The sequence below is a fragment of the Zeugodacus cucurbitae genome, chromosome 5, assembly GCF_028554725.1.
Source record: "Zeugodacus cucurbitae isolate PBARC_wt_2022May chromosome 5, idZeuCucr1.2, whole genome shotgun sequence".
In the NCBI taxonomy this organism is placed as follows: domain Eukaryota; kingdom Metazoa; phylum Arthropoda; class Insecta; order Diptera; family Tephritidae; genus Zeugodacus; species Zeugodacus cucurbitae.
Genome location: NC_071670.1, coordinates 63,469,832 through 63,496,630, shown reverse-complemented (window position 1 = coordinate 63,496,630; position 26,799 = coordinate 63,469,832). Strand labels below are relative to the sequence as shown.

Here is a 26,799-nt window from a genome sequence, read left to right as displayed (position 1 = left end):
CAATCAGAGAGGAACTTAGTACTCTATAATATTTCAAAGTAACGTAGCAGTAATGAAGCTTTCCGCTCTCTTGTATTTCAAGAGAGAGCTAAGAGGATGTTGCTTAGTGTATAGAGAAATATTAGAAGAAAGAAGTAGTAGTGGATTTAGAGAGTAACTATTAGTTTTGAAAATATTCTGATGTTTCTTCCGTTTTCCTTTCTATTTAAGAACCGACTTATAATTTTTTTTTATAAAGAGAGGAGGAGAGCTTCAAAAGAACACAAGTTGTTAATGTTTTCAATTTGAACTTTGGGACATCCTCGCCTCCTAAGGAAGATAGGTTAAGAGAAGTGGCGTTCCAAAAGCCTCTCTTCTAGTTTGAAATATATATTATACTATACCGTTATAGAAATCGTACAACTTTATTACTAGGTAAGCATACATACATTAGTGAAGGTATAATACACATACATATAAGTTTCTATGATAATCTATGGCTGCATGCTTAGATATTTACTTAAGTATGCAAAGAAGTGCATGCATAAGTACTTGGCCATCAAATTAACCTCAAACAGTATTCACTTTGTGGCAGAGACGATGACAATTTATTGGCAACACACAAAAACACCAAACAAAGTAAATAAATGTCCACACAAAGTAAATATTAATCATAATTGCTATGGCATTTTGCCACTACTGCTATTGCAAAAACAAAAACAATACCAGTGAGAAACAACAACAACATGAAAATTACAATAACAATACAGTACAATCAATAATAGCCAAACACTTGAGCGGACAACTTAAAAGGCTTTTGCGCAAACAACTACAACAACAACAGCAACTGCAATTACAACAACAAAGCAACCAAAGCGCAAATAAATAGCAATCGTTCTAACAGCACTTAAAGCCTTGTCGAAATTATTATTTGAGTGAAAAATATGACAACAGTTAAATATTTGTCAAAGAATTAGTTTCGATTTAATTGTGTGTGTGCGGAAATCTTTTGGCAAATTTGTTGCGAAATCTCCGTCAGAGTCAGGTGATGAAGTCAACAGACGAAAGGTGTTTGCAATGCCAGGGATTAGAGGCAATTTATTCACGCCTCACAGGCAGACTGGCTGTGGAAGGAGGAAGTGGAGGAGGGTGTATGAGAAGATGTGTAAGGGATGTGTTCGACATAAATGTCGTGATTTCAAACAATCAATACAAATAAATCAAATGCCAGCAACAGTGACAGCTCAAGCAAGTGTGTGTATGGAGTAGGCTGTGTTCGGCAGGTTACTCATACGCCATGTCAGGCGGTGATTGAATTGAAATGTATGAGGTAAAAGTGCTTAAAATCTGTTGACAATTGTGGGTGGTGTTGAGAAAATATTTCACAGACTTTGATTTGAGGCTTACAGGCGGGTAAACAGTTACAGCAAATATATTTACATACATATATAAACATATATACATACATATATAAAAAATATATTATACTAAATGCAAATTGCTTATGCCTATATGCCGCTTATGTTTACCAAGAAATTTATAACTCACACACACCCCGTGACATACACACACAATTGCACAAATCTCTCACTTAACCCACAACCTACCCGCAGTGCAAATAAAAAACTGGCTTACGAAAAGAGATTGTTTGTTAACAATAACTGCCTTTACTATATTGACAATTAATATTACAAATTGTGCTTTGGCACGTGACATTTTTCTTTCGGCAAATAAGCAATAAAAATGCTCTCTCTTGCTCTCTCTCTCCAAAAGAAATATTATTTTTTTCCATTTGTTTGTTGTGGGGCTTTATGGTTTTTGTGACATTTGTCAGTTATCGTAAAAAATTATGTGTTTACCGTTATTGTGTGCTATTTATGGTGTTATTTATTTTTACTTTTGTTATTATTATGTTTTTGTTCTCACTTATTGTGTTTGTTGTGAAAAAATCATGCTTTTTTCCTATAAAATATCGTCACTGGTTGTTTTAGTTAATTTAATGTTGTGTGAACTCACCATTTTCACGTGATTATTATGTGTTAGGCATGGTTAGAACTCATTTGCAATAACAAAGTGGAGATGTAATACCTACACAGAGAAAAATTAGTTTATTGTGGCCACTAAGCACGCAATACTAATATATGAGTTATTAGTTGTTAGTTGAGAGGGAAAAAATTCTATGTTAGTAAAGTTTTTTTCGATAGGAATAAATTTTTTGTTATAGGAATAAAAAATATATTACTTATTTTATAGGAAACATTTTTTTTTCATGGTTGGTTTCGAAATAAAGAAAGCTGATCTTTCCAGTTGTTAAGACAAAAAATAGCCGATAGAGGGCGATCTGTTGGAATCATATGAAAAAAAATGTATTATAAAATGTATATTCAAGAATACTCAGTTTCAATTTGAAGAAGATCGATCAATTTCTCGTAGAATTCTGATATCAAAAATTTTGAAAAAAAAAAAATCGTGTCGAGAAAAACGTTTTTAAAGGTTTAACTATAAAGGTTTATGAATACCTGCGAGTGGTCGCTCTTTAGAATGCTGCTATTCAAAAACTATTCAAGATACGACGTTACCGCTTTCGCAGGATATTTTTGAAAGTATGAACCATCGAATAAGCAAAAAACCAAAAGAAATCGATTTTTTGAAAGTGTCACACTGCAGCCCTTTAATATATGTAATTACTATCCAATACTTGTTAACAAGAGTCAATTTGGCATGAGAACTAATATTTTCACAACCGGCCTTAATTACAGCTTTAATGTCTAGTTTGTTAATTTATTTTGTTATTATAGTCGTTTTACTTAGAGGTCAGATGTATTATTTATAATATCTCGAAAGTGAACCATACATTAGTGGGTGAAAATTTTAATTATAAAGATGTGAAGAGATGTTGGAGGAGAGAGCCATCACTTAAAAAAAATTACAAATAATACAATCTTTATACTATTATTTAACAAGAAAAAGTATTTATTGCTAAGTTAGATCATGCCGAACTGCCGAATTGAAAACATGTTTTTATTGAGAAAATGGTTTTCATTTCATCCATGTAAAATCTGTCAAACGAAATCACTGGTTTCGCTGAAAACTTCTGGAAATTACATTCCACTCATTATAATCGATGTCTGCTCTAGTTTAGTCGATATTATTGGAAGACATATTTTGCCAGCTCTAAATTGTCATTTGATGTTGTAAACAAATTCTACTACTTTGTCAAAATAATGGAGAAACAGAAATAAAAATAATAAAGGAAGGGCTAAGTTCGCGTGTGTTCTTTTATTTTCTCGAATGGTGCCTTTTTATATTTCAACATTATACACATGCTGCATTACCTTTTTGAATATGCTCCATTTTTTAAATGATTAAAGAACAAAAAAATGTCACCCTATTATGCTGGTCATCTCTCACTGACAATTTGATAACTAGAGTACAGGGCAGAATAAATTCAAAAATTTTTTGAGAAAAAAAGCGCTTTAAAATTACATGCAACTCGACTCATGTATTGGGTACAAAGTCCACTATAAAACAAAAATCATTATGTATATGAAAGATGGTGTAATTCCTGAAGTTTCATTAATATATCAGAAGTACGTACGCTTGTACGGACGGACGGATTTTAACTCGTCTCGTCATCTGATCATTTTGATATTTATAACCCTATATCGTTTAGTTTTATGACTTACAAACAACATGAGAACGAAACTTTGATACTTTCTTAGCAACACGTTGCGGGAGTATAAAAATGATCAAATGTAATCAAGCAAATAAATTTGTGAATTGTCAATGAAAACGCATCGAAAAGACAGAATGTCGGTTAGAACGACTTCGGTTCCACAAATTGTGTTTTCAAGAGGTTTTCAATGTCGGTCCGAACGTAGTATAACGATTTTTGTTAGAAAAACTTAAACCGATTTTCTAACCTCAATAAAGGCTAAACAACCAGATATTTTTGAGCTGTAGATGTTCATGATGAAGTTGCGTAAAAAGGACAGGTGGTTAAAAGCTCAACCGAAACTCACACTATTAGCTTATATTTAAGAGAGTTCTTCGAGGGTGTGAGGGTTGAATTTTTCTATAAAATGGCTCTAAACCTCAATGACAAGAACTTTATTGATTGCAATTAGAGCTTTGCTTACATCACTTTACAAATAGACCATGCAAATAGAAGCAAAAATGATAATTTTCGCAACTGTCGACGAAGTTCCACTTCTTATAATACATAATGAATACTCTACTTTTTCAGATGAAATATAAAAATACCAAGTTTAGTCTAAGCATTTCGAATGAATAATCACTTAACATATTCAAAAACGATCGTAATCTCATTGAAGAGACGACCATGCTAAATGTTCAAAAAGCTAAGAAAAATATTTCAATATATCCGGGGAGCGCTATAATCCCCTCCAACAAACCCATTTTTATACGAGTCTAAAATTGCTTATATTCCCGAAATTACCGCCGAACAAACGAACGCCTCAACAACTTCATTCAACACGTAAGCCAACAAAGTTTTCAATTAACACAAAACAAAGTGCGCGGAATGCCTAGAAATTTTCAACCAGCGAACGGTCACTCAACAATTCTCAGTTGTGCTACCCACCACTACTACCGCCCGGCCGGGCATGCAGTGGCGCCCACAAAATGCTACGAATTCAGTTTGTTTGGACGATGTAGAAATTCTAGCAGCTCGACGAAAACCAACAAACAAAATTTGGCAAAAACAAAAAATGCGTTGAAAAAACAACAAAGCGCTTGCTGGAGTACGGCTGAATTTGCAATGTGGCGGCATTCCAGCGCAACGTAGCCACGCGTCCGAATAACGGTCGAACAGTGAATCAGACAATAGTGAATTGCAAAAGCCTGGCATACAATAAGGCGCCGGGGGTGAGCGCACGAGTGCGCGTGCTGTTGGCTTTGTGATTGTGGCAAATAGCAGCTGACGCGACATGGCATGTTGTACGCTACTGCACTCTAGCTCCACTTTAACGCGTTGCGTTGCGCGTACACAGCGCGTTGGTATGATGTAGAAAACATTTTTCTGTGGTCCGACTTTGATAATTGTTGAACTTTTGCATTTGCATTGGCGAAAATCGCACATTGAATTTGGAGGCTGACGAGCGCTCAAAGCGCGCGTGTGAGTGGGTGATGGTGGTATTGCATATTGCTAAAACAAAGCCTGCGCGCCAAAGAGTATGCAATACCAAAACTATACCAATGACCATTGGCACAAATAAAAGCGCTCAACGCAAATAAACAGCCATTCGAGTGACGCGCACACTAACAAAAATTTATGGAAGAACACCCGCAATACCGCACCGCGCTGCGCCGCGTTGCACGCTTTCTTGACAAGCCCGGTAAATCAGCGCAAACATCACTTTATTTACACGCAGCTGTGGCTCATATGGAGCACAGCTCAATGTCAAACACGATACGCTGTATACACGCGTGGCGCATTGATAACGGGGTGCACAAAAAGAAAACCAACAAAAATGCTGTCGAACTCACCAACAAATTTTACAACCAAAGCGTAAAACGAACGCCACGTACAAATTTTATGGACAACGCGGCGATGGCGGTGTCGGTAGCGGTGGTTATTGGTGCTGACTTTGATATGAGCGCAACATCAGCTAACATAACGGCATACCTTACGTTATCGAGTGTGTGCGCGTCAGAGCCCTTATTGTCTCATATTGACAGGCGCTGAGCCTGAGCCTTTATAATTAAATGCGCGCCGTGTAAACGAATGGCAAGTGGCAGCAGCGGTGGCACCATTTAGTCATGGGGCTGTGCGTCGCGGGCGCCTTGTCCAGGGTCGTGTGTTGACGAGTAATGCGGCCTGTATTGAGGCTTTGGTTTTTGCGGTTCAACCGCAAACGGTTGCATGTTGATTCGCAGCCTTTTGTTGTTGCATGCTTTTTGTGAGTAGCCCGAATTTTGTTATTTGTCGCTGTCATGTTTTTGTTAGTGTTATTTTCGATTGCAAATACAGCAATTCTACAATAGTTTCACCATTTCTAATTTTCCGGTAGCAATTTCGTTTGGCAAAGTAAAATTCGGCTTTTGTGTGGCACACATTGACTTTGCAGAAAGAAGGGATAATTTTGAGCGTCTGAAATCATAGATGGCGGTAACAAGCATTACTAACAGTTAATTGTTTCGATTGAAGGGCTATAATTAGAGAAATATTTTTATAAAATATGGGAGTTTATAAGTCAAATTTGTGTGTGATTATGGAATTGTTCAATATTTTTTTTTAATCTCAAGTTGCGCAGAGATTTTTCTATATTCCATAGTATAGTATACTTTAAGGAGCTTTAGGGAGAAAGTAAAAGTCCCCCAATATAGTTATAAAAAATTTAAGGGACTTTTACTTTCATCTCTGTTGATAATTTCATAAAATAATTTCCCAAAATTTGCTCACACTCCAGACCACTTTCAAAATAATTTGTCGACTTCTTATTGATAAAAAATTTCCAGAATTTATTCCTCGTAGGCTTATAGTATTGATGTCTATATTCAATTTTGTAACAACTGTCCTGCGGAGAGCATTAAAAGTGCAAAAAGCTTTAAAATATTTGACTCATTTATGGATCTATGTTTCTCAAATCACTTTGGAACCATATTCTGAAAATAACAAAGAAATAACTTTCAACATAAAATGTCCACGAGGTGGCTCTAAATTTCGTACATAACTTCGTCTATAAATTTTATATATAGAATATTTAGTGAATTTCGAACCAAACCGATAATGCCATGTTAATGATTGCTTAAATCGAGGATTCTTCTTGTTATTTTCCTCGAGTTTCGCCATTATTTCTTTCTCGAGGTTCAGATAGCCAATGAAGCAGGAATATTAAAACGTTTATTTTGACTCAAAAAGAGCTTATCTCAAAAATAGTTTTCCTTTTTACAATCAGAGCTTATTAATATTGAAATTATTCGAGAAACTGGAATATAATTGGCCAAAAGTAACCCAACCTAGAATCAATAATTACTTTTTTTAGTGTCGATTCAAATTTGACATCTCAAGCTTTTTTGTTGCAAATTCGAAGAATTTTTCGATGAATTTTCTATGGACCTGTAGGCAAAAAAGTGGTTTATATACTTAAGTAAAGGTATTCTAAGCATTATATATATAACTATAGTTGAAGTAATTGACTTTAACAATATAATTTTTAGTTTCACTCAAAACTATTAATTTTTTAATAAAAAGCTTAATATTTTTGCCCGTTAGCGAACAATTAACGATAGAGACAAAAAAAAAACTCTCTCATTATTGAATAAATGAAAACGCACAATTAATGATGTAAATTAATTTGCCACTCTAAAACAAGTTTTTTCAACACTTTTTTTACAGTTACAAGAACTCTAAAGCGAACTACAGTTAGAGCGATGAATAAACGGCAAATGAAAAAAACGGCAGCCAAATGAAGCTGACCGCGTGCTGACACTTTTCCGCTTAACAAGCGGTTTAGTACGGCTGCCATTAGAGGCAACAAAGCGACAGCTGCAGGGCACAAAGGTGAGGGTTTAAGGAAGTGAATTCCAAAAAAAAAAAAAACAAATAAAAAAGAGTAAAAATTTTAGCAAAGTTTCAATTGCTGCGAAATAAATACACAACAACTCTCGATGCTAGCTCCCACACCGAGTGGGCAAATTGGTTTCAACAGCTTTTTTAGCGGTGATATTTGTTGTTGTTATTGTTTTTGCTTATTTTCCACGCAGCAAAACTTTTGCTTTTCATTTTCATTTGCACTTTGGCAAAGCGAAAGTTTTGCACTTTTTTAATTTACTCGCTTTTCGGTTGCTGCTTTTTTTTGTTGTTGATTTCAGAAAAGTGTGGACACTCGAAGTGGTGAAGTGCTTTGTTGCGAAATATTTTCAATTGTTTTTGTTCGCTGCTGAAATTGCATTACTTGCCGGCGAAAACAAAAAAAATCAACAACAAAAAAAAATGAAAAAGTGGCAACACTGGTCAGTGAAGCAAAGGGAGCATTTTAGACTACAATGTTGAGCTTTTGTGAAACGGCAGTTGTTCAGCGTGCGCCCGCAATGTCTAGTGGACAACTTTTGCCTCCACAGAGTTGTGTGAGGTCCCTTGAGGTATGATGCCGCTTTTTAAGCGAGAAACCGCTACTCTCGACGGTGGCGTCAGCCGACGGTGGCTGACAGCAGCTCGTTGTTTTTTTTTTTTGCTGCCAACAATTTCGCCACTTTAAGTTTGACTCAACAACAATCAAATTCCAAGTGTTGCAAGATAATAGCGTGCAACAACAACAGCAACAACTCGAGAGTGTGTGTACTACAACAAAAGTGAATTTTCATTGCAAGTAGTCCAGAGTAAAGTGTGTATGTGTATGTGTGTGGCAAATGTTGCTACTAAAAGGCTCACTTTGGTTGGCAAAGTGTTGGCACTTCACGTTCCCCTGTTAGTTGGGCTGAAGTGTTGCATTGTCAGCTGCTGAAAGCCGTTATTGCTGATGTTGCCATTTTGATTGTTGCGAATTTGCGTTGTTTTAATTTTGCTTCCTGATTTTTTCTCCATTGTCGCTTTTTTTCGTTTACTTTTTGGTGCTTTGCAATTGTTTCATTGTTCGGCCAGAACAATCCACTCAATTATGCCGGGCATTCAAACAAATATTAACTCTTAATTGAGGGTGTAATTGAGAAAAAATTTCAAGTGGAGTTTGTTGAAGTTGAGGCAAAAAAAATGGCATTGTGGCGTTTTTGAAAATAGTTTTTTACGATTTTAGGAGTCTAAATGGCAGGTAATGTATTACATGGAGCCGAATTTCGAGTACAAGTGGTACAACTTGGATTCAGACAGTACTTTTATAATGATTAATTAGAGAGAATATGTAATAAAAATTGTCCAGAAAGTCTTCGGAAGTCAATAGAGTTTCAATTCATCTGACTTAGTTCAGTATATTCATGTTTAGAGAATTACTTGCATTTAAGAACAAAGATCATCATCTTCGTCGGTATTGTTGATCCCCATTTACCTTGGTAAAAGATGACATAGATTCGTAACATTAAGAAACTCCACTAGGAGCTGTCAACACAATCAAATCTGTCAAGAAGAAAGGTTAAGCGAACTAGTCATGCACCCCCAAGAGAGTTATAGTAGTTTGTCGTTTGATATGTGATGGGCCTTGGAAATATTCTATAGTTCAAAATTATAGTACCAAGTCTCTGTATATCCAACATTTCACAGGAGTTGTTGGAACCTCATCCATTATGAAAAAGGAAGATAGATCCCACCGTAGATTGTACACGGCTTGTCAGGGTTCCAGAAGACAATGTAGAGAACGATTTTTCTAGAACATTCAATGAAATATCCATATATAGGTTCTTATGAAATCCAACGTCTTCAGGAGATTTTTTAAAGCATGAAAGGTTCTCGGTTTATTGGAGATCACAATCGGAAAAGGTGGTATCCATAACTCAAGATCTCAATTATACATTGTTTATCGTCATCACATCGTTTGAAAGAATATATAGCTAAAGAGTATTTGGAAAATACTGCATTCTTTTCGGAAGGTTTGGTTTATGTAAATCAGATAAATTCAGAGTCGATGTAACCCTCCGATAATATCAAATGAAAGCATGTCCTGTTATAAATCAAGATATATTATACCTTGTGAAAAGCCATCTCTATCTCTATCCTATCTCGAATTCAAAGTCTCTCCGGGAGATCTTCAGTTTCCACTTTGTTAGGGTCAGTATTATAGTCTCACATTCGTACAATCAGAGAAAGTAATTACTTTCAGATTTGAGAGTCGTGATTTAGTCAAGCAAACTTATCAGTTAACTGTCCAAGGAGAATTTTACTAAACGTCTAAAAAAGTATTAAATATATTAAAGATCAAAATTCAATCAAGTGAGTCCGATTAAACGAGCCTTAAGAGCATAATTCTAGCATCTATAAGATTCCAAAGATTCTCCTACTCTGTTCAGAACTCTGTTGATAAAAAAAATTTCCACCCAAAAGTGATCCGTAACAAATAAAAACACCCACACACTCACCTCTACCGCTGCGTCCGACGAATCTCAAATCATTGAATTTCGCCACTTGATTCTTCATAACGGCCGTACAATTCCGCAACTCGGCGCAGTAGTTCTCATCATTGCCGGCTCGTACCGTCACCATAGTGCCGTCCATGATATCGCCCAGCGACACCACTTTGAAGGCGACCGGCAGCGTCTTGTTGGAGCGCCAATGCGGCGGCAGCACCGTGCAGACGAACAACGGACTGCTTGTGCGTATCAGCTCACCGGGATGTTCGGTAAGGAAATCGCCCAAAGTCCGTTCCGCCAATATGTCCGACGTCATCTTTGTGTAGGCTTCATTTAGCAGCTGAGCCGCTGTTGGCGGTGTGTTTTGTTCATTCGAATTGTTGTTGTTGCCATTTGTAGCATTATTATTATTGCTGCCGCCATTATTATTTGAGCTGGAATTATTTGTGTTGTTGCTGCTGTTCTGTGTCGCGCCCGCATTGTTGGCGGCGACGGTATTAGTCGTTGTGGTGAGATGCATTCTGTAGTGGTTGTGGCCGCAGGCGACTTGTTTGAGGCGGACAATTTTTGCAAATTTTACTTTTTAGCACGGCGACGATGGAAATGTTAGTTAGAGGAGCCGTTGGTGGAGTTGCTTATGTTTATTGATGGGTCTCTGAAAAGATGGTAGAAAGAAAATTTGTAGATGGTTAATTTTGGTTACGATTTTAGTCTCATAAAAAATTGAATTTTTGGAGATTTAAAAAAATATAGTATGTTTATTGGCAAATGGTTATCAGACTCTTTATCTCACGGGAATACTTTAGCCAGAACCATATGGAACCTACGAGAAACTGAATTTCATATCGAAGTACCTGAGAATATGCAGACTCTTCACGTCCATTGTACTTACAATGACTTACAAAATAATGGTACAAGGGAGATATTGTCTATCCTGGAGTAATAAGGAATAGTTATAAAGAAAGTTATATAATTCCAACATATGAGGTCTGTCCGATAAATACTTGACGTTCCGGACAAAATATATGATCATGAGACCACTTCACGCTGTGTATGATGCTCTTTAAGTGTAACCAGATGTAGTTTCTTCTTCTTTTCGTGGCCGACAATGAAACATGGATGCATTGGTATACAGCAGAGATCACGAAACAGTCGAAAGTATAGATGTAATAGGGCGAATCCGTTCCCAAGAGCACAAAGATCTTCATCGAAAAGGTCAGCTAACTCGGTCGGTGAGTTTACTATGCGGAATTCTTACACCGATTCGAAGACGGATTGTAGAAAACAAGAACCCATTTCACGAAGAAAGAAGACCGTTTCCACCATAACAAAGTACCGACTCACTCCTTCGCCGTCGGCAAGGTTAAATTTTTCGAATTAGAGTACGAACTGCTGCCCTATTCACCGTATTCTCTAAACTTGATAACGTCCCACTACTTTTTGTTTCGAAAACATGAAACGTCTCTTGTCGGGCAGAATTTTATGTTGAATGAGGAGTTTATCGCCCCCACGGATCTACGCCTACTCCGCAGACCTCTTCAAAACAACATTTTGATAAGCTTGAGCATTGCTGGATCAAATGGATTCAGCGAAGAGAAGGGTTTGATAACTATGTCGCAATTTTTCTAAAATTTTCGTTTTTCTTTGGTAGGGAAGACTCTAAATTAGTAGTACCAATTAATATATGAAATTGATAACCAGACAGAAAATTTTAATTTCATTGCTCCTCTATCGATTTTTCTGCCTCTTTTTTTCATATAAAAAATTTAGAATTTTTTTGTTGTAGCCGAAAAGGATTATAATCACAGTCTTGTTAAATATTCAAAATCGAGCTATGCTACTGGTAAAGAATGCTATTATTTTCTTTTCAATTATTTTTTTTGGCACCCAAGCAAATGACAACGGCCAAGGCGCACACCGACGGGTCCAACATATGCGCCAGTACATAAATGCCAGCAGCCAGACCCCAGAAGCTTCGCATACAAGTTACAAATATTACACCAATTATTTGTGTAGTCGCTGCCTAAGGACCACAGCCATTGTTCGCACATTTTTGCGAGTTTTTTTGCGCTTTCTCGCAGCCTTTCGCGCGCCACAAAGGACTATGTAAATATGCCACTTATATGAGTGCCTCTCCGTGAATGTGTGATGGTTTGTGCCTGGTGGACTGGTTATTTGGCTGTGCCACCGAAACTGGCCATGTTAAATGCTTTTATGGATGGAATCACAACATGACGATGGCCTTGTTTAACACAACGATTTCCCAGCGATGCGCCCCGACCACAGCTCAATATGGGCAGGAGTACATTTTCCCGGCGAATCTGCCGAGCATCAGCCGAGAGCCATTAAAAAAAATGTGAAAACATGCAAAATAAAAGGAGTCACATGAAAGTGGCACAAAGCAACTGGACAACGCAACGGTAAATGCGCAAAAACAACGTGGCAGAAACTGATTTGCTGCGTTGGCGAGTTGGAGAGGGCGGTGTACTAGGTACTGGTTGAGGGGTAAGCGCGGCAACCGATAAAATTACTTAAAAATGCCGCAGCTGTTGGTTGACTTCTGGCCAAAAACGTAAGGGTTTACGCTCGGTGAATGACGCGCGGCGGCATCGGGGGGCGGCGCTGACCATGTCTGGTGCTGGTTCGCGGGTTTTGTTGCGCTCTTTGTAGTCAGCTTTTTTGCGCTGCTGCTCTGCGATTTTTTGCTCTCCGCACATTTAACGGTGTTAACATACTTCGCTTTTGTTGCTCATGTACCGTTATTTTTTGGCACACATATTCACATGTAATGGCATTTGTCTGCACAATTTTGCATACTCATATGGCGTACGTGCAACATGCCACAAGATATTAAACAGCATACTCCATTTTCGGTGTTTTTTCGTCTGTTCGCCTTCTACACTGTGTGCGGTGTCCCTAACCCTTACATACAGGGTGTCCGTAATGTTTTATTGTTCGACAGCTCTCCGACAGCGCTGCGCTTAATGGTCTGCCGTGCACTGACCGTGTGGTGTCAGTGACACCAACCGTTCATATCCGTTAGGATTAGTGCGTCCATTTTCTCGCTTTTTGTTTTTGTTTCAGTCGCGGTTTGTCACCTTGCTGCCGCTGCTGGTGTTTAGTCGCTTGCCCATTTTAATGTTTTTTTGGTTCCATTTTCGCTTTCGGTAAATCAAAATTCATGGTTTCCTGACTTCCTTCCATGTCTGCGGTCAATGTATCAATCGATTTGGTGGCTTTTAGTCTGCTTCGCAATTTGTGTTGTAGCTGGCAGCAGTTTTTTCTAATAAGACTGGGGGTTAACACTATTTTTTTCAACGTTCATAGTCTCATTTTAATTAATTGGATGGCACAAAATTGCTTAAATTGTTTCAATAAATTTTTGGTAGAGGTATTTGAGATGGAATTTTATTTTATTTCCGGATTTCTAGATATTTTAACACGCTTCTTAAATTTTCTAAAATTTAAATTAGTTTATGAAAATAATTTTTGGCGCAGATACATATATCGCATGAGATAAAAAAATATACGAAACAATCTTGCTACCTCTTGCTAATATCTCCAATAAAGTGTAGAAATTATATTGAAATGAGATAATAAATAATCTAGGAAATAATCAGTGGACAGTAATTAAGCAAAAATTATATTAAAAATCGCATGAAATACAAGAACTCTTCAAAGAGTTCTTTCAACTAATGAAAAATACAAAGCACTTTTTCTTTAAAGTAGAGAAGAAACATATCGAGGTCTATCGCTATATCGGTAATTTATAATACCATAAATTATCAGCAAGTAAACCTATAAAACCATTGTATATAATTCACTTCAACTATGTGAAAGGTTACCACAAATTTGGAAACACCTTTCAAGCAAACTATATATCTCTCGTATCGTCCGCTGTACAGAACGTAGCAACATTTAGCTGAAAAAGCATAATTGACGTGTTTATCCTATTCTGTTTGACTCAAAAAGATTATATTATCAGTTCTCAAACTAATGTCATTTTTGAAAAGTACAGATTAGTGAGAGAACCCATTGAAATTCTTATAAAATGTTAACAGTAACAGCACTATATTCCAAAAAAGCAACTCTACCAAAGTTATAATTCTTTTCTAATTAGTTAGAAACATGGAACTCAAACAAAAGAGTAATGTATGGACATTAACTTAGAGAATTTGAGCTAGCTAGGTCCTAAATGAGTGCAAGTCCCGTCTCGAACCAAGTTGAAGCTTATAAAAGGTTCCCAGCTGGAATATTTAGTTTCTATCCAAATTACAATATTTACTATGCTATTTTGAACTGTTAAAAATTCCTGCCGATATAGGAAATTCAGGGTTACTAAGCTAGTTCAATTGCATCACAATAAAACCCTACAAGGATCTCAGTTTCCCGAAAAAAAATCAAATCAAAGAAACAGTATAATAAAATTGCATTATGCTGAGTCGCCTGATGTGTAATGTGTCTTAAACAAAAAAGTATTGATTTGAAGACTTGAACGAAGAATTGATTCAGATCTCCGGAAATTTTTTAAAAAGATGAATATCTTGTACAATATTGATAGAACATATGTAGATTAGGGTCTAAAAGACAATGTGCTCCCTCTTATATCTCACTATGATGCTTGTTCTCCTATTCTTTTAAACAAGTTTTCAGGATCCATTCATAACCTCAATTTTACCCAATTTCTCTATAAATCACTTAAAAACTAACAATTTCTAGACTTCACCATCTTTGAAATTAAATTTATCGTTTCCCATTGTGTCTAATTTAAAGTTCAAGCAGAAACAACCGCTAGCAATCAACAGTTATTTAAACGTTGCAAAGGAAACTTGCCACAGAAGCACCAAGCAACCTAAACAAACGACTCTAAGTACGTCCAATGGACATAGTTAGATTGTGATTTTTCAATTTACGAGCATAAAACAACTGACTTTCATTGTTTGCACGCCTACGCAGCGTGCCACAAATTGCATGTTGCAAGTACAAGTTCATAAGAAGGCAGGGGCCAACTGCAATGACAAGCAACACGAAAGCAAAATTTCGTTAATCGTTCACTCCGCAAGTGGACCACAGTGACCGAGAAGAAAGACGCGCGCTGCAGGAGTTGACAGAAGACGGACCTAAGGCCGGCGAAGCGCCCCATTGTAGGTGTGTGCAACGAAGTGCCGTTGCGTAAATGCAGTTTACGCACCGTCCAAAGTGATTTATCTTCCAGCCAAAGTAGGGTGCACCACAGGCAACAACAACAAGCGGTCACATGGAGGCACAGACACAGAGGACATGCGTGAGCCGCGTCGTCCAAGCGATAGGCAGTAAGTCGTCAACGAAGGCGCTCATGATGTTGGTGGTGGTGTTGTTGTTGTTGGTGACTGCATGGCGACTGCATGACGGCGACCAGACACGCCAGGACTTATTACGCCACTTTAAGCTGCGCCGAAGCTCTTGTGGCAAGCAGCGTAAAACTAACATTGCAGCATGCGCGTGAGTGCGTTGCAAGCACCAAAGCAAAGGAGCAGCGTGTGTGGCGGTGTGGCAAGGTGCATTGGAAAATGCCAACGAAAATGCAACCAAATCCCCAAGGCAGACGGCGGCGGCAGGCAGTGAATGAACACGTAAATTGTGGCGCGCTGCAAGAACGTAAATGATGTTGGAACCAAGAGCGCGGAGGGCGTTGCATATCACGCATTACAACACACAACAATAACAACAACAGCGTGCATTAGAACAATAATTTCTAGGAAAATGCACTTTTCGCTTTTGTGCGGCAGAGTGCCGTTGTACTGGCGTGGCATGTAGCAGGATGACCGGAAACTACCAAGGATGCATTGCGGTGTGGCAACAACACACGGCTGCCGGTCGGTCGGATGCTGAATGCTGGTTATTGCAACTGACACATGGCACCTCAACGGCCTAAATATGCGGCGACAGTTATGGTGGTGCTGACCAGTAGTAGCAGTTTGTGGCAAGCGTTAGTGCGGGGTATGCAGGGTGTCATGGAATGCGTGGCCAAACGTGATTTCTATGCACATGCACACACGCACTTAAGCCGCTTGGCATATTTATCAACAACACAACAACGCGCAACAACAACAACAACTGTAATAACGCACTTGCAACATGATGGTGTGGCAGTGCTGCCACTCGACACTTGTAGGCGGCAGGCAAAATTGTGAGGCGAACTCAAGTGACAGGCCGTAACCTCGAAATTGACCAAAAAGTCCAGTTGCTTTTGGCATCCGGTTTGTGGCTTTTGTGCTGTTGCACAGCTTATGCCGCTGCCGCTGCTGCTACTTCTTCTTTGCAACAACTGGCTACCTTTCTGTTTTTATATATGTGTGTGATGCGAATGTGCCACACTAAATGCGTAAAACGAGTGCATTAAATGCACTCAGTAGCATGCACTAACGTGTGCCACACTTGCAACATAACGGTGTTGATGAGTGCGCGATGAGGTCATCAACGTTGCTCTTGTCATCAGGCGTAGCATGTAGTGACACTGCAATTTTGTTGTTTGTTTGTTGTTGCCACATTCAACCATGTTGTTGTTGTTGTTGTTGCAACAATGCTTGTTGTGATCTACATACGTTGTGTTGCCACCAACAACGCCATCATTAGCAACGACTGCGGAGATGCTTGTGGCACAGCCACTGACCAGAGCTAAAGCAGCGCTTCGGGGTTGCAGACACAACAACGGTAACAAGGACAACAACAACAACAACAGTGGTAGTAGTAACAACAAAAAGTCGTTGATGTTTTGCAAGCAAAATATTGTGCACAACCTTAAATTTGATGCACAAACAAACAGACATTTGAAAAATTGTTGCATGCAACTTAAGGTGGCAGCATGAAAGATCGAGTCGCTTTTACAGGGACAAAAGCCAAAGCGAATAAATGCTCTCAAAGTGAGTGAGTGTGAGCGCATGTGGCATGCGGCAGAGATGATGTTGCAAGAAATGCCGTAATTATTTGTTCGAAAATCAGTGGCACAAACTTGCAACTTGCCAGTTGCAATATGCAACTTCATGCAGTGCGTGCTGTAAATGCATATTAGATGATGCAGTTTTGCCCTCGCCCCTCTAGTAGCTGTCAAGTGTGTGTGTGTGTGTGTCCGTGTGGCAAGTGTGAAAAGAATGGCAAGGCATGTCTGCATTGTTGTTGGTTGCCGAAAGAATGCCCTGCAGCCGGCAATCGCTTTTAAGGCAGCTCCGAGTCAACATGCTGCCGTAAACGTTTGTCTCGCAAAGCACTTTACTCACCAGTGGAGCAACTGTCTGGCCTACGCATGCACAAATACAACAAAAAAGGTACTTGCTCGTCGCTAGCTTGAGCCTTTAGCCAGGATAATTTATCAATTTTTGGTTAATTCAGTGCTTGGCCTTACACTCCACACACGCACACAGACACCGTTATGTTGCTGTTGCAGTGTTGCTCGTGCATTGTCCTTGTTGTTGTTGTTGGCATTAGTATTGGTGTCTGTGGTATTGGTTTTGAGGTTTGATTACTTGCCACTTTTTGTGTGCGGCTGTGTTGCAAACTTCATTTTCGGTTTTGGTGGCCAACAAAAAGAGGCCTTCTCCGGCAATTGCTTTGTTCGGTTTTTGTATTTGTTGGTGCATTTCACAGTCTTAAATGCACTCAAACACATGTGGTGTGTATGCTTATAATGCTTGCAACAATCTTTTGGTGTTGCAACGCATTGATTGCAGGGCGTTCGTTGTTGTTGTTGTGATACATTAATTTAGTGTTGTTGTCTGTGCAGCCATTTGCTAATTTCCTCTAATTTACAGTGGTGTACCAAAAGGTATGGGCGTTTCCATTGGGTATGTAGTATGCCTCAAATATGTTGCAATGTGTATTGTGAAGAATTTTCGTAGATTTTTCTGAAAACGGCATCAAAAGAATACTATTTTAAGTTTTTTTTATCAGAATCTAGTGTGGAGTGTATTATAGAATATGAATACTCTGCTCACTCATATGGAATATGGCTCATCGGAAGCAGCTCTTTTGGGTCTGGACAAGTTCTATCCAAAGTTTATAGTTTGAACTCAAGTTTCTTGGATAGATCTCTATTGGATCAATTTATATTTTAGTGAGGACTCTACAACTGGTGCATAGGTCCTTTCTTTACTCGACCACTGATAGATGTTCTCTCCTTGCGGAAGGAGAAAATCCTCTTCTTTGAAAATAACGATAGCGACAGTCCTTTTGACGGTATTTAGTACTAATACTAACATTCCGAAGATAGTTGTACATACCAAGGCTGATCGGAATTGCTGCCAAACACAATTACGGAGTTTCTATGATAATCTTTGGCAATCTTCAGAGATGCTTCAAGCGATGTTGTCTGGGAAAAATCGACGGAACTATATTTTGTAGAAGAGGATGCCTGGAACAGTAATACGTGGTGGTATCGAAAGGCTTGTTGAGCTTATTGTAAAGAAGGAGGTTTTGAGAACTGAGTTTACAGGTTTGACGTTATTTTTTCGAAGGCGGCGATCGCTGAGGTCTCTAGCTCTTAATTCTACTATCCATTTTGGTGGCCAGACCTTTGACGAAGCTTTCCTATTTAGGTGGGACGAGACAGTGCTAATACATGAGGACCTATAATGCAGTACTGAATTTCTAAAGAATTAGAACATCGTCCAGGTAGGTCTTAGAGAAGGAACCCTGATTTTTTCTTGGCCACAAGTCGTTGGTGTGTTCATGTGGGACTCTCTAAGGGACTCTCCAGAAGTTAAAATGTGTACAAGTTGGTTGTACAAAATCAAAGAATGTTGCGATTACGATGTGGAAAAGACCTGTAGAGACTTCTTGGGATTGCATTTTTTAAGAGCTTTCGAAGAAAATATCCACAATACAAGCTATACAATCAATTTTCGTAAGGATTTATGCTTCAATTGGGGAATTTACTTTGCCATTCCTTATTCTAAAAGGTCAAATAGCCTCTTGTCCTTGTGAAGAAGCATAGAAAAATAAATATATTTCAAGGTGGAAATTCGTAACATCTCAAATCCTCTATCTTGGCATTGAACAGAGATTTTCAACAGTAAAATGGAGATAAGGACAAAATTTGCTATGCTAGTGGAATTACTTGGTAGTAATAAACTTAAGTTTCAAATTCTTTTCATACTTATTAGTAGGCCTAAGTTGATAACTCTTATGAAGAAGAAGTCCATTATCCGAATATTATAACTTTCCACGCCTCTTTAATACATCACCTTAACTAAAAATATGTTTTTTAATTCTTAAGCAATGACATAATCTTTAACGAGCCAATTAATTGCATCGCCAGAGTTCCAATCGTATGAGTTAATGTCTGACTTTGTATGTGAGCTCAAGAGAGTTTGAGTTGCAAAATTCATTAAACACTTGAAGCAAACAAAAGAGCCCAACGGGCTTAACTCCATGAAAATCGCCAGCTTATGGGAAACTTGACAAATTCCGGACTGCAGGCGACAGGTGACACAATGTGACAAGGTGCCAACATGTCATCACGCCGAGTCAATGCTCACACCAAACTCACTCGCCGGGCAAAGTAATTGCGATCAAAGCTCAAATGCGGCAAAGTCCGAGATGGAGAGCGAGTGTGAGTGGAGGAGTGTGCTGTGAGTTTGTCGTTGTTGTGAATGCTGCTGTTGAGACAAATCGACGGACATTACCTTGCAAGTCGACACAAATCAGCAGCAATTTCCTTCCTTCCTGCCTGTCTTCCTTTCTGCCTTTCGTGCACTCTCTTCACAGCTGTCTTGCTGACTTTGCCGTCGGGGCATCAAATCAGTTTCGTAGACTGCACCACAGTGTTTGAGGTGTTTGTGGCATGGGTATGCAGTCCGGTTGGTCGGTCGAATCAATTGAAGTGTCAACAATATTTCAACAACAACAACAACATTTCGAACGCCTGCAGTTGTGCCACAAAGTGCCAACACGCCAACACCAAGCGAGTCTTAACACCAAGTGCCTCTACCCACATGCAGCAGCAGTTGTTGCATGCACTGGTTGCATGGCTGCGGTGCGTTGCATGCGTAACGAGTGTGTCACAACAATGTTACGCACTGGAAGTCATTTAATTTGTTAAACTCGGCGATTGTAAAGTGTAACGGCAAGCCTTTAGTTGGGTTTGGGGAGGCGAGCAAGCGCACACACTTGGCGGCAGGAGGCGTGTAATATTTAATGTCTGCCATTTCCTTTTGACACACCACTCCCCCCAAAATGCATTTGCTGTCTGTCTGCAACTGCCGGCCGAGGGAGTGAGGGAGAGTCTCCAGTCTGATTGTCTACAGGTCAACTCAATTGATGCAATATTTTCGTAAATTTACAGCATGCCACCAACTCCTGGCAACACTGCAACCCTTGCAACATGCACCCTGGCATTCATTAAACCATGTGAATGTGTGTGCTTGTATGAGTGTGAGGCGCTTGGGGCATGCATCGTTGCATATGTCTGCGGTTTGTGCTTGGCTCTAACTCAGTTGTCGTTTCCATTTCAATTATTTGTTGTTTTAGTTGTAATTTTAACTGTTGTTTTTCGTTAACTGCAAGAAATGCACTGAAGCTGACACTTGCACTGACACACATACACACAACAACAGCAACACATCAGTAGAAATGTGTATGCAAACAGAAGTGTCGATGTGGCTTCGAGAGCTCACCATTGTTAACAGCAAAAACAATAGCAGCAATGCAATCATCATACTCATCATCAGAGTCATCATCATTGCAGTATTATTCGCATATATGTCTATATGTGTCTATATTCCATAGTCCACATGTAAGTATATGTCTCTGTGTCAGTTTCTCATCTTCTACGGATATGCAAATTATGTAATGTGTCAAGTTACCGGAAAATTCATTTTAATTGCCACCATATGTACTCGTATGATTCTAGCATTGATTTCAAAATTTATAATAGCTACAATAGCAATAACAACAAAACATCTAGCTTTTAATTGCAATATATTTCTTCCAGCCTGCTGAGCCGTTTCATGGTAAATCTGAATAATAAGAACTGAGCTTCGGTTGCTACTGATTTTCTGCGAATTTTTTGGTTTAAGATTTCGAGAAATTGTGGCGATGGAGAAAGTGTTTAGTAACCGAAAATTAATATAAAATTATTATAGTCCCTCACTCTCAACTGAGGGTCTCTCTCAATTAGTAAGGTCTGAATTAACTTGGACACAATTTCGAATGAACTAAAACCATACTCATTAGAATCAGGAGCAGTCCAAGTTCTACCGCCTCAGCTTCTAACCTCAATTACTTTATCCTTTGTCAATCCAAACCCCATCTCATCATAAATTATCGTAAAATGGTTTCATCCAAGTTAAGTTATGCTCACTAGCACTACCTAACCTGAATATGAGTAGACTAATAGTTAGTAAGAATTTTATGAAAACCAATCTACGATTAATTTAACATTTTAAGAATTTCCAAAATTATCTTATATTTCTATTTCATTGAAACAAATACCGTTTTGGATCTCTTAGTTTCTTGACTTAATCAGTTTTTTTCGAGGTGGAGCTGAGGCTATTTTACTCCATTCGACGATCATTATTTGAAGTTGTAGCCATGGCCGACCATTTGAGTTAATTCTTAGATCCGTATCAAGGTCGTCATTAGGCGAGAATAGTATACCGAGTTAGAAGAGATGCATTTAAGAGAGGGAAAGATATTGAAAAGTTCATCGGGGTCAGGGTTTTGGACAATTCACGATAGAATTATTGCTATAAAAATTTCCTGAAACTTAAAGATTAACAGATGTTAATTCCTGAACAGAAGATTAATCAGAAGATCTTAAGTGAGAATATTTATTTCAAGTATATTTTTAATAGACCTGTTCTTTGATGAATGAACCTTGTGATAGACTTTTAAATGGACTCAGAAAAAGTAAGATCTGAATATTATTTAGGATTCATCAAAGAAAGCTTTAAATCGAAGCCTTCAACTTGGATATATAGGAAAATAATATAATAAATAATGTTGGAACCTCAAATAATCTAACCATGTTCACAGTTAGCTGAGACCTTACGGTTAATATAACGATTCGGAGCCTCACGAAGCTGTCAACAATTTTTTTTCTCTCAGTTGCTTGATTTCGTCTAGAATTTTCATATTTGGAAGAATTACAACGGAAATAATTGAATAAAATTACAAAGAGCAGCTCCTGCAATGTGCCAAAATTAGAACGCGACAAAAAATTGCTAGACTCCGCCTACATATAGCCGACCAATCACGTTCAAGCGCCCACAATCAACATGTACATATGTATGTATGTATATATGCATCGAAGATATAAAGTAATAATATACCATATGCTCAACATACATTCATATCAATATATCTGCGTACGTACAAACATATGTAGAATAATCTCGCGATCATCGCTTGACAGCTGTGGATCACCATTGAGACCACCCTCGCGTATTTGCTCGCCGCCAATGATGTCGCATCCTTTGAAACGGGTGAATTTTAATTTTACGACATAATTTTGTTTAAACAAATCGGCAACAACAACAACATATGTACGCGCTATAAACGCATTAATAATGCAATATGCAACATTGTCTAATTACCTCAGCCGCTGACAGCGCCCGCCACGCGCTTCAGCTACTACTTCTACGCATATGTATATGCTGTTGTACTTAAATTTATTTGATTTCTTTGTTTACGGTAATTAAACCGTCTTCAAATATGCACTTCGGTTTATCAAAACACAAACAACATTCATCATTTCGTCTCCTTGACGCACTGGCACAATCGCTAGCTGGAGCACGAGCGTCTGCGCTGCGCTCGTAAAATATTGCTTGTGAGGCATGCCGCTGCCGCAGCGCTGATCATGCCGCCGGGTGGCGCGCTGTGTGGCAAACCAATAAAAAATGAGTTTGACTTTATTGCTGTTTATAATTTGCATTATTGATGTAAACAAGTGATTTTAAAATAGTTTTATTGCTTATTACATGGCTTTGGGGAGCAATTCATAATTTTTGTCATTCAACTGTGTGGAGTTTTGTAGCAACAGCTGGCAGATTGATTGATGAATGAAGATGAATGGGACACAGTTTTTTTGCGCGGATTTGTGGTTGAATTATATTGAAGGTGTATGTGTGAGTGTGTTGTTAGAAACTCTTTGAGATATCGTGGTTTTATCGGTACATAGGCTTTCATTCAAAAATTTCTAGATTTCTCAATAAAACTTCCGGAATAAGAATATGAATGTGAGTAATTACATTTGTATATGTGTATTGAAATGTTAAACATTTTTAATAGCATTATGTTACAAAGATATTTGTAATTGTAATTGTTGGAGTATAAGTATTGAGTGTTCCACTGGTTCAGAAAATCAAAGGAAAAATTGCTGATATGATATTATATATTTAAAAATATTAGCTTTTTGACGAAATAATACAATTTGAATCATGTATTAAATCATTTACTTACGTAAATATACCAGAATATTAGAGAGCGTTTTTTTAAGCTCTAGCTAACTGGAGTAATTGTCAACATTGTTGATGGTCTCACAGTTCAAGAAAACATACAAATTTCATTAACCCTTTCATGCCCAATGTTGCCTATAGGCAATTTTGAATTATGTAGACTTACGTGTTGTGCAAGCTGACACTTACTTTTTCTGATATGAGCTGTGCGCGTATTTATTCAGTAAGCGTTCTCCGCAGAGTGAAATTGGCAAAAATCGTTTCGCAATAAAAGGTAAACAAAAGTGGTTATACAAAAAGTGTTCAAAAACATAAAAATAATTGTTTTATTTTAAAACAAAGTGAACTATATAAATAAGTAAATATAAGAGAGTTATTTAAAACAAAAATCATGAGAAAAGTGTTAAGTTTATTTATAATAATTTTATTTGTGCCTATAAGCAACATCCTGTAACTAAAGAACCAGGATACATAGGACTTTGAAATTTTTATCACGTCATATTTGAAGTGTGTTCTATAATATACTCATTCTGAGACACAAATAACACTGTCTTTTCCGAAATTAATTTAGAATTTGTATACTCTCGCAACAAAAGTTGCTAAAGGGAGTATTATAGTTTTGTCCACATAACGGTTGTTTGTAAGTCCTAAAACTAAACGAGTTAAATATAGTTAGAGTAGTTAGAGTAAAGTTCAAATCCGGATGTCTGTCTGTCCGTCTGTCCGTCCGTGCAAGCTGTAACTTGAGTAAAAATTTAGATATCTTAATGAAACTTGGAACACGTGTTCCTTGGCACCATAGGTGGTTAAGTTCGAAGATGGGCGGAATCGGACCACTGCCACGCCCACAAAATGGCGATAACCAAAAATAGGATCGCATTAGGGAGGGGCACATTTGAATGTGATTTTTTTGGAAAAGTGGGCGTGACCCCGCCACCAAATATTTTTTTTGCATATATCTTGCAAACCAATAAAGCTATATAAACCAAACTTTCTGCAGTCGTTTCTTTTAGCCGTTTCCTTATACAGTCCAAAAATGAAAGAAATCGGATAATAACCACGCCCGCCTCCCATACAAAGGTTAGGTTGAAAATGACTTAAAGTGCGTTAACTCACTAACGAGAATCGTCAGAAACACAAAATTTCACAGAAATGATAGCAGAATGAAGCTGCACTCAGATCTTTTTACAAAATGGAAAATGGGCGTGGCATCGCCCACTTATGGGTCAAAAAACCTATCTCAGGAACTACTCGACAGATTTCAATGAAATTCGGTATATAATATTTTATTGACACCCTGATGACATGTGTGGAAAATGGATGAAATCGGTTCACAACCACGACTACTTTGTTTATAACTCAATTTTGAATTCCATCTTATTCCTTCACTTTATAATATGTATATACATAAGGAACCAATGAAGATAGCGAAATAAAACTTTACAAAAATACAGTATATGATCTGTGGCATCACTTGATCAAAAATTGTCGAAAACGGACTATTACTTTTCAAGGCCCCAGATATCGAACATGTTGAACTCATCGGCTAAGGTTAAATTTTAACCGAAAATATGGGTAAATCTCTCAGCTAATTTAATGTAAATCAGAGGAAATTGTTTTCTTCCAAAAATTATTAAAATCGGGTCACAACATCTCCTACCTCCCATATACATAATTATAGGTTTTTCAAAAATTCGTTGGGCTTTATTACGCATATATGTATTGATTAATATGTGATATATCTTAGCAAAATTAAGTGAGCGTATAGATATAGTGTACCTTGCTGGTGAAATTGAATGAAATCGGTTCAGGAATTACCTCAGCCCTCATATCTATATATAACGATTTTCGTTATTCTATTAAACTTTATGCCGAATTTATGGGTAAATTTGTGCGTTATCTTAATAAAATTTCTTCAATAAATTGCGAGAGTATAAAATGTTCGGTTACACCCGAACTTAGCCTTTCCTTACTTGTTTTTAATTACCTCTTGGTTGACCACTCGTCGTCATCGACAGTGAAAGCAATAAAAAAACTTTAGTGACACCATTGGCCGCTCTTATACATTTCATTCGTCAGAAAAAAGGAACTCACTTCATTTTACACCCATATATTCACTTGTAACATATTGCTTAATAATTAACACTTGTCACAAATGTTTCACTTGCTTCACTCAGGATCATCATTCCTCAAAATTTATTTCAAATTCAACAGTTTACACCGCCGCTAATATGACAACATGCTGCAATCTCAAACGAAATGTGGCTGAAAAAACGATGCCACAGTGTGTTGGTATCAGGCGGCCACAATAAATGGACAAAGTTAGCGGTTGCCAATCACCAATGACTAGCGTAGAAAATCGGATTTTTTATGCAATTTTTTTTTTAATTTCCACATAAACAGACTCCGCCTTGTCTCGTAACTCACAAAAAGTTCAATATTAATTTTTTTCACATATGCAACAATAGTATGAACACAACACTCACTAGGCCACTACATCACTTGCGGCCTGCTGACCGTTTGTCACTCAAAACCGAAATTCGTTTGCGTTTAGAGGTTATGTTAATAGATGCCGCAATCACACAGCGACCTCGTTGGTGGCCAAGAAATCACAACCGAAAATGCGGTGCACGGTATGCGGCGCAGCAAGCCAAAAACAATGTCAAAAATATAATAATAATAACAACACCAAATATGCACGAAACACTAAGCGCCGCAATGCAATTCTGCGTTTGTGTGCTTCCCTCCGCACGCGTGATTTGTTTGCTGTGCGTTCGCGTCGGCGTGCGTGTGTGCAATGTTTGTACGTTTTTTTCCTCGGTTGCGTCAATGATGATGTGTGGCGAATTTGTGTTGATTTTATTTCAGTTGTCGGTTACGGTTTGCCGTTGGAGTTGCCATTGCGGGCGCATATGATGTTGAGTTGGCGCTGCCGTCTGCACAGTGCTAGCGCCAACCTGCCGCACACACATATGCAAGCGCTTGCATAAAAACACACACTTGCCACGCACATAGCTAAACGCACGAATGAGAGCGCAAATATTGTCCATACGCGCACACATACACAGCGCGCGGCAGTGTGCTTGCCGAACCCCCAAAAGCGAGAAACACAAACACAAGCGCGTCACAGATTGCTCCAAAGCAGCGACGCCGCGCGCGTCTGCAAAGCAGCGCTGCTCTCATACAAGACACATATAGGCATAAGCTCGCGCTGCCACCGTGATCGACATCCGCATCCGTTCTTAATTAAAACGCGACCACTCTCACTAATTCACTTGAGTTTGGTGGGTGGAGAGCGTGCGTGCTCTCTCGCATGCAGCAGCACTGGCTTGTTGGTGTATTATGTTGTGGCGCTCTCTCTTCTGCTCAC

General features: G+C 38.3%; 1 protein-coding gene across 2 annotated transcripts in view; it reads right to left on the bottom strand.

The window, feature by feature from the left end:
• The window catches only part of LOC105208841 (runt-related transcription factor 3), a 43,228-nt gene extending 16,917 nt beyond the window's left edge, over nucleotides 1-26,311 (bottom strand). For both annotated transcript variants that reach the window (XM_054231916.1, XM_054231917.1), the window contains exons 1-2: nucleotides 25,417-26,311; nucleotides 10,009-10,654 (exon numbers count right to left, since the gene is read on the bottom strand). In XM_054231916.1, coding sequence (XP_054087891.1) covers nucleotides 10,009-10,519 — 511 coding nt within the window. In that variant the 5' untranslated portion in view covers nucleotides 10,520-10,654; nucleotides 25,417-26,311. The remainder of the gene's footprint in view (nucleotides 1-10,008; nucleotides 10,655-25,416) is intronic.
• Between the last annotated feature and the right edge of the window lie 488 nt (nucleotides 26,312-26,799).